Genomic DNA, 9469 nt, shown 5'->3' on the forward strand with positions numbered 1-9469 from the left:
TATCATTTGAAGATATTTGTTGGAAATTGTTTGTTGAAATTAGGCTGTTCTAAAAGATTTCAGAGATGAAACAGGGAGAATGACCTAGACAAAGCTAGACCAGTTTGTGGACCTCAGACCTCCAACGATTTCCACTTTAATCTCGAGAATCAAGCAACTGTCGTAACAGGTAACATTCCATTAAAGTAAGATGTGCTTTATTTCTGACAAAACTAACAATTGACTATATTTTGTATGACAGTATATGCTAATGAGGCCTTGTTGTTTTCGTAATTTCAAGGGCTGCTGATCTGAAAGGGTGTGATTGTGTTCCTCTGGGATTATGTGTGTATGAGCTGGTATTTATACTTGAGCACCCACTCAGACAGTTTCAATTCAGGGTTAGTGTTCACTGATGAGTTTTAATTTTCCTTTTATAAAGTGAAAAAGTTCCACCAAACAAGAATGGGATGTTTCATGCAGTCTGCACACACACAAAATAATGAATAAAAAATGCAAGGCTACTGAGACAATTACAAGTTCATATAAAAAAACACAAATCAAAAATTTACAAAAGATGTTTATTGTGTCTTCAATATGGTTAAGTGGCGTTTCAGGTTGTTGCACTCGGAAATGATTGATTTTTAGTGTATATATATATAAAAAAAAAAGATCACAGCAAAAAAGATGAAAAAATCCATAATATTTGCCAAAAAAGATGGGATCATGTGATGACTGATGGCCCACTTCGACCTGTCCTGTGGTGAAGCTGGGAAATCTTCAGTGCTATGGTAGCAAGAGGTGCCAGTTTCTCCTGTTCAAAACAGCACAAAAAGCCTATATAGCAAAGACTATCAAACTATCAATGCTTATGGATATACAAGCAGAACAGGATTCAGATTAAATCCAAAAACCACAACCATTCTGTGTTTTCTGATTCAGTGTTTACAAAGCTTTAATATAATTATTCATCTTCTGTTCTTGCTTCTTCAATTAGGCCAGATTTTGGAAAACATCAATTTATGATCATGAAAATGTAAAAAAAATAAATAAATTACAGCCGCCGGGAGAGAACCAGCCATACATATCACCCAGGCAGGCACCGGTGAAGGGAGAAGAGGTGGGTGGGATCGGCTGTGTGTGTCTCTGCTTGTGTATTGGTTGAGGTTACAAGGTTACATTTAGATATAAGATTAAGCATTTAGATATGATATATAACATTTCGATTTAGATTTAACACATAATATTTACATTTAGATTTAACACATAATATGTACATTTAGATTTAAACATTTAGATATAAGATTTAGCATTTAAATATGATATATAACATTTAGATTTAGATTAAATATTTAGACTTAGATTTAACATTTAGATATAACATAACATTTAGATTTAGATTTAAGATTTAGATTAAATATTTAGGTATAGATTTAACATTTAGATATAACATAACATTTAGATTTAGATTTAAATATTTAGATTTAATGCTTTTTTTACCTCTATATATGTGGTTACATGTTGTGTTAAATGTAGGAAAATGTGCTACATATGAGAAAAGTGAGATAAATAATGAAAATGTGTTAGCTACAACTTTTAAACAAAATTTTTACACTTGGCACTCCATAACACGTCGCACTAGTTATTATTATTTTATAACTTAAAGCACCGTGATGTTATTTTAGCCTGTGTGACATTTTGCACAGGGAAATTTAACCCTGAATTGTCTTCCTGGTAAAACTTCTTTTGAATTAAGATTATTGAAATTCATATCATATATCACCATTTTAAGATAAAATATTGAAATATGAATTTTGCTCCATATTGTCCAGTCTTATGATCATTGTACGATGATCAGGATCACTGATTTGCTTACTCTGAGAGCTCTTGTTCAGATAAAATCACAATATAACATTCATCCCACGTATTTGTGGTCTCTAAAGTATAGGCCTCTACCTGTGTGTCCTCAAAAATGTGCTCTTTCTCGTAGCTGTCGATATAGATTCGAACTGTAGCTCGGTTTCTACCCGCCCCACTGAGTCTGTACATGATTCGAGAGCCATCAGAGAAGATGATCCGTAAACCCTGCAGTGAAAATAGCACAGCACAGTTGATGAAGCTTTCAGTAGGTGGCTCTGACACTGACAAAAGTACACAATGACGACTGAACACATTTTGAATCTGGACTCGTAACGCCCTCACGGATATAGGAAAATAGCTCCATGTAAGGCGTGTGTGGGATACCTGGTTCCTGGAAATGGTGCTGTCTACTGGGTCCGTGTATTCAAAGTTATCTGCTTTTTCCACCTGGAAGATTTTATCCTCCACTGCAAATCTTTGTTTCACAAATGATTTGTCAGCGATGATAATCTCCAAATCCTCCATCATTTCACAGGCTGCATCTATGTCAACATCCTCGTAGTCATACCTGGGAAAAACAACAACTCAGTTGTAATTTCCCCCCAAAATAAAATATTCCAAAAAAGTCTATTTGGGAGTTAATGGTTGTAAAAAAAAAAATCACATCATGGGGACAATTTCTGTAGGAAAGAATATGTTTAAAAGGGTTGTTTATATGTGATTAGTCGACAAATGAAAAACAGCACAAGCCTTTTACAGCAACAGAATGCTTCCAGTTGTTTTTGAGCATTATTTCACATTATTGTAGATCTTCTTTATAACATCACAAATGTTAAATCTCAAGCAGTCGACAAACAAATGTATTCTTTTATGTTTTCCCAAAAACGTAATGAATTTTTTGCTCAATTGCTGAGAACAGCTAATATTAATAATATTGATTTATTATATAACAATATTTTCTTATCTTACTAAACCTAAGGTAAATCCATGCATTTTAGATGCACGTAAGTTTTTTTTTTTAAAAAAACATGCAACAGCAGTGTTATTTTTTAGTCACAGTATAACCTGGTGAAGTAGTTTCTCCCATATTTTAACCAATGGTCCTTCACAACATCTTCAACACTCTGCCTTCTGAAGGCCAGAATGGACAACCATGCCAGCATGGCCCAAAGCCCATCCTTCTCACGGATATGGTCTCCACCTTTGACACAATATGAAATTAAGTTTACAATGAAGATGAGAGAAAACAGCCGAGGGTGGGACGATATACATGGGAAGAGATGATGTACGATACTTGACTTCCAATTAAGATGATATTTTTGTTAAGAAATGCAGTTTAAAACCATACTTTTATGTGACAAACTCTGGGCATACTTACATATACTCTGGGTATACATTAAACTTAAGTGAATATGAAAAATAAAATTAAGAAAACAACAAAAATGAGAGCAGTTTTTCCTATTTGTGCTACATGTGCCACTCTGTAAATAGAACACAAAAACAGAGACTGACAATTGGTTTAAAAACAAAACCAAATCATGTCATCATCATGACATTCTTCAAACAAATAAATCTACGTATCTTGTGATGTTTCATTATCGTCATATCTTGTCCCACGATATATCGGTCCACTCTTAAAAACAGCCCCATCAGAGTTCAATAGAAATCCCTCATTTAGAGGTGGATTTTCTCCTACCGGTGCCAAAACTTTCCTCTCCACACAAAGACAGCTTGCCTGCATCCATTAGGTTTCCAAAGAACTTCCACCCAGTGGGAGTTTCGTATAGCTCTATTTTCGTTGCCTTGGCTACCCTGCAGAGCATAGAAGAAAAATAAGATGACTAAATCTTGAATTTCCTTTTAGAGGGACTCTGTGAATAGGCAATGCTTTATTAGTTGGTAGTTCAGGGCTGTTTTCTAACTTTGAACCTAAGTTAGATAATCACATTTATAGGTAATCTTTAGTTATCAGTACTGATTACCTGTCTAATGCTGCACTGGTGGGCATGCTGCGGGCAAAACCTCTCACCCCTGAGTGCTGAAAGTATGGGATGCAGAAAATGTTGTCAGCAATGACAGCCACCGAGTCGGACGGGGTGACGAAGAAACCATGTTTACCAAGGATCATGTTTCGGTCCTGGGAAAATGTTAAAGAGAAGACATGTTTGAAGAAAGATCTCTGGCTTTTTACACTTTTAACTCTGCATTTTCAGTTTGGTCATTTTGCTGTAATCTAAAGCTCACCCCATCACCATCAAATGCTGCTCCTAAATCATACTGGCCATCTCTCATGCTGTCAACAAGGTCTGTAGCGAAGGTCGGGTTTGGGTCTGGATGTTGACCACCAAAGTCATCCAACGGGATGCAGTTCACGGCTGCATTTGCAGGACAACCCAGCTCCTCACACATAATTTTTCTTACATATGGTCCAACCACTAATGAGACGCCAGAAGGTATTGACATCGAATGAACAATTTTTGGTTGTTTCTAGTGGTACGACCTGCATAATATCTTTAGCTTTGCCTATTTATGGTTCAACTATGAGTTCCTGCTTCAGCATTTGGTGATACTCAAAGAAAATCTAGACTCTGAGCAGGTTAACCAAACCTGAATTATTTACTTGATAACAGACAAATAACCTAGTATGAGGAAATTTTAAGCAGGAATAAATGTACAATGACTAACGAGAAGAGACGGAATCGGCAAGTTAGGATTTTGTAAGTATTCTCTCACCTCCATGCATGGCGTCTAGCCTTATATTGATGTGGTTCTTGCCAGACAGCAGCTCCTTCAGAGCAGCAAAGTCAAAGATGTTCCTCAGCAGGTTTGCATAGGACTCCACAGAGTCTACAATTTCCACTGAACACCACATAAGAGAAACAAGTCTGAATTAGTTGTCAGTGAATGTAAAATTATTTTCTGCAATACCTCCTAGTTACTTTTATTGGGACTAATAGTGTGCCTCACCTGTGAACGGTTTGAATTTATTTTCCAAATCAAACGTCTGTTTTCCTATGGTTGTCAGATCTACTCGCAGTTCGGGGCATATGGCGAACTCCTCGATGGTTCTGCTGATCTGAAAGATTTTGCTTGTGACAGCCTCCTTGGCCGGACCTGAATAAAGAATATTGTCACTATGGAATTAGTTGGACATTTTAATCTTTGAGGAAAAAAAAGCCTATAATCTGCCAAATCCAGCCTGATACTCATTGCATATCTAACCCTTTTCAAGCCTAGCACTAACTGCATTAGTAGAAACAAGAACAGCTGCAATTGAAAGAAAAGAGTACATAGTTGGGGTGTTTATTGACCTGCGCAAAGCATTTGACACCATAAATCACGAGTTGCTACTGTCAAAATTATTCAATTATGGGATCAGGGGTATAACACATCAGTGGCTTCAAAGTTATATTACAAACCGTAAGCAGTATGTGCATATCAACGGGCTGAATTCTGAATGTGGAGAGGTCATGTGTGGAGTTCTGCAAGGGTCCGTTTTAGGGCCATTTTTTTTTTTTTGGTTTTGTTTATTAATTGCATTTGTGACTCAACAAACAGGTTATATTTTTTGTTGTTTGGTGATGACACCAGTATATTTCAATCAGGAAGTAATTTGTTGGAGCTATCGGAAAGAATTGAAGAAGAAATATTAAAAGTGAGAAATTGGTTTAATAAAATTAAATTGGGACAAAACAAACTATATGATTTTCAGTAATCATAGCAAAATTGATAATGGGAAAATGACAATTGATAGAGTTAAAAAGAATCAAGGGAGTTAAGTTCCCAGGTGTTGTTTTAGATGAAAAATTAAACTATAAAGCTCATATTATGTAAAAAGAAAGGTCTGCAAAATTATTGGCATTATATATAAAGTTGGAGATTACTGAAGTCTGGGGTAACACATATATCAGTACCGCTAAGTCCTTGTTCCTGCTGCAAAAAGAGCAATTTGAATTATCAGTAATAAAGGTTATAGAGAGCACACCAATCATTTATTTATTTATTGAAAATAAACGACTTAAATTTAAGTATCTTGTCAACTTAACAATTCTGATTATTATGTGGAAAACTGAGCAAAAAAAATTGCCAGACAATGTTCAAAGTACATTTGTTGCACATGACGTTTGCCACAGAAGAAAATATAAGTTCCAGAATACGTTTGCAACAGAAGTGTTCGTCTGATCATGGAGTTAAACTGTGGAATTCTTTGTGAGTGGAATTTAAATGTTGGAAAAGTGTTTAGAAATTAAAAAAAACAATGTCCAGACATAATTCTGAGAGATTATGAAAAAAAACACTGAAAACACCTGAATGTAACTGCAGAACTGTAAAACAAATTATGTTGTTTTTGTTATGATTTGTGACCTGGTGAGGAGTTGGGGTGCAATTTTAGGGAATCTAATTGATTTAATTTTCAAGTTGTTATTAGGAACAGATAATACAAGATTTATCTTCCTTCTATTCCTTTTTGTTCATGTATGGAAAACTGAATTTCTCCAAGGGAATGAATAAACATGAATGAATGCTTATTGTAATGGTCTTTTGACAGCTGGTTCAGTACGCTGCAGCTCTGAGCACTTTACTCCAGTTTTAAAGTCTTTACACTGGCTCCCAGTCAGCCTCACATAGACTTTAAAGTTCTGCTGCTGGTGTATAAATCTGTGAATGGGTTTGGTCCAGAATACATCAGTGAGATGTTAGATATGAACCCAGCAGGTCTCTCAGATCTATGGACACAAATCAGATAGTGGAGCCCAGAATTTACAACAAACGTGGTGATGCTGCTTTTAGTTGTTATGCTGCGAAGAAGATGTGAACATTTTTAAATCAAAGTTAAAGGCACTCTTTTTCTCTTCTGCGTATGACGAAGAGGGAGATTTTTAATCATATTATTGCTGATTTTTTAATGTTTTTACTGTTGATTTTTAATGTTCTTATTTATTTTTAAACTGTTAAATATTTTCTGTTGCATTTTTGGGTCACGTAAAGCACATTGAACTACCTTGTGTAAGAAATGGTTAATACAAATACATTTGCCTTTCCTTGCCATACATTAATTCTAACCCCTCCATTAGGTTTGCCCAATCGTTCCTGGCATTTAAAAGCGGACTGACAAAATATGACAGCTGATCAGCAGTTGTTTGATCATGGTTTGGATTTTTTAGAATTTATTTTGATGTATTTGTTTGTTTTTACCAACAGACACCTGCAAGTTTGCTTGTCATTTTGCACATTTGTTGCCCTGGGCTTTAGACTCTGCCATGTGTTCCAGTGCAGCGTGTCTGACTGCTCCTTTAACACTATTTAGCACAAGGGTGTTGCCAGTGCATACTCCCTCTTCCCAAATTAGCGGACCTCCATTTGCAGTATTAAATTTAATCCCAAAGTCTCCATCGGGTCCCCCGGCGTTGTGGCTGCCAGTGAGGACGATGCCCCCAATGGATTTGTATTTCCTGATCACACAGGAGATGGCCGGCGTTGACATAATCCCGTGGTGTCCGATGATCAGGCGGCCCACCTGAGGAATGTCACACAGGTGTGTTTAACTTGGCAGAGATTTCAGTGTCAAAAGAATATCATCGTGCAGCTCTAATATTAGCTTTGATGAGTCATTGCTCTTCTTAAAAGTAAATAAGGCTTATATTTCTTTTAATCAACAACATTAAAAGCACATAAAGTGTAAGCGGGTCTCGCAAAAGGAAGAAAGCAACAGAAACTCAGAGGTTATGTAATTCAAACAGCAGATAGTGGATTAGGGGTTTTAGACAGATCGCTTATATGTAAAAATAAAACCCCCAAATGAATTCTCCTGTTCCAGTTTTTGATTCTGTAAGGCAGAAAACATTCTCAGTTTAGTTCAAGTTGATTCAAGTTTGGAAACACTGAACCACATACTAGAAAACATGGGTTTGAAATACAATAATCTGTAAATGCAAAACAATATTGTATTGATTACTTTACGAATTGAATCATTTTACACATGAGGGAAAACAAGTGTATTACAGATACTGTATATTTACACGTGATTTAAAGGTTTACACGAAAGCAGCAAGTTGTATTCAACTCTGTGTATTCATTATCATATATCCCCATCATACATAATATACTATATATAATATATGACAGGGAAGCCCCTTTAAAATAGTTGTTTTGATAGTTTTTTTGGTTTTCTACACTACTTTAAAGGAATTCATTTATGTTTTTTGATTATTAAATCTGTAATAGTGAATGATTTAAAATGTGATAGTCTCTTTGGCTGTTTTTAAGCTATTAAAGGAAAAAAATTAAATCGCACTAAATTAAATTACATTAAAACACAGGTCTAGGAGACAGTTTGCATGATACAAATCATTTGGGTCTAAATACCTATTAGCAAACTGTTTAACTTGCTTTGCTTTACTTTTGGATTACTGACTGAATCCCTAACTGAATGACATTTGTTTATAATGTACCCATTACTCTTACAATTACACACTGAGAGCTACAGTGAACGATCAAGCTAGGTTTTACCCATTGTTGCCAATAAAGAGAACTCCTAATGGCTCGCTCATTTACTGTACATGAAATATTCTTTACATAGTGTAGGACACGTGTAAACGAGTCCACCTACCTATACACACTCATTTGCATGCACATATAAACAACGAGAGCAAGTCCATGTTCGTGGTGACACTGACCCCATTTGCAGCTGCCATCTGCACAATGACCTCAATGGCTGTTTGGTTGAAGAAGCGTCCATCTCCCCCCACCACAATGGTTGAACCCTGGCGGTCACGAAGGTCAATGGAGGAGAAGATACTCTGAATGTAGTTGTGTAGATAGTTCCTCCTGGTCTGGAACACGTAGACCTTTTTCAGCAGCCCACAGGTGCCGGGTCTCTGGTCGGGGTAGGGTGCTGTGGGGACAGTCAGCACCTGCAGAGGGCTGTTCTCCATTGTTTTTTGAAGTGAATGTCCAACCTAACACTGCAGAGAGCAGAGGAGGGCTTGTTATTTAGAGGGAGAGCCCCTGTCTGTTGACATGAGGATATGTGGAGGGGGAGCAGAATGAGAATACACGAACCCCTCCTGTTATTTTACTGGAAGCACTGGGTTACAGTAGGGCCTCTCCAGCTCAAAATAACCCTTCAAGCGAATGTGTGTGCATGACTTCTTCACACATGTGCAGAGAGATCACTGTCAACGATAGCAGCCCCAGTCACAAAGAACAGTGTGTTTGTGTATTGCTGTGGGAACACTTGGGGGGTAATGGGAGCTGTGTGTGCATTTGAGGAGGTCTGCAGCAGCTGTGCCTGGACAAGACTAGACATCTATCATCAAAGGTGTGTTTTATCTTGACAGTGCATGGAAACAGACAGCGAGAAGACCAATTAGTCAGTAATTAGAGCTAAATACAGTACCCTAATATAGACATGTTGTTTGAAAAGAGGGTCTGTTTTCAATTTGTTATTTACATCCACTTCAGTCAAAAATAAGCAGTATTTTTATGTTAAGCCAACACTGCCTTCTAGTGGGTACTAGTGCTCCAAAAAGTAAAAAAAAACACTGTTAACTGCACGATGTATGCACCAGAGGTAAAAGTAATGGGTTGCAAGTACTCACGTTACTGTACTTGAGTTGCTTTTATGGGT

At 36.7% G+C, this 9469-nt stretch overlaps 1 protein-coding gene across 2 annotated transcripts; it reads right to left on the bottom strand.

Moving 5' to 3' along the window:
• Positions 1 to 541: 541 nt before the first annotated feature.
• Positions 542 to 8948, bottom strand: LOC114479070 (phosphoglucomutase-1-like). 2 transcript variants are annotated; one of them, XM_028472524.1, is made up of 11 exons: positions 8517 to 8946; positions 7195 to 7357; positions 4807 to 4953; positions 4573 to 4698; positions 4084 to 4274; positions 3822 to 3976; positions 3536 to 3651; positions 2905 to 3040; positions 2224 to 2407; positions 1936 to 2064; positions 542 to 793 (listed from the first exon to the last, which is right to left on the bottom strand). In XM_028472524.1, the coding sequence occupies exons 1-11, from the start codon at positions 8772 to 8774 to the stop codon at positions 704 to 706; spliced, it is 1695 nt and encodes a 564-aa protein (XP_028328325.1). In that variant the 5' UTR covers positions 8775 to 8946; the 3' UTR covers positions 542 to 703. The 2 variants fall into 2 exon arrangements, with proteins under 2 accessions (XP_028328325.1, XP_028328324.1); XM_028472523.1 differs by having other exon boundaries at positions 1936 to 2407; positions 8517 to 8948.
• Positions 8949 to 9469: the final 521 nt, after the last annotated feature.

Source organism: Gouania willdenowi, chromosome 17, assembly GCF_900634775.1.
Source record: "Gouania willdenowi chromosome 17, fGouWil2.1, whole genome shotgun sequence".
Lineage (NCBI taxonomy): Eukaryota > Metazoa > Chordata > Actinopteri > Blenniiformes > Gobiesocidae > Gouania > Gouania willdenowi.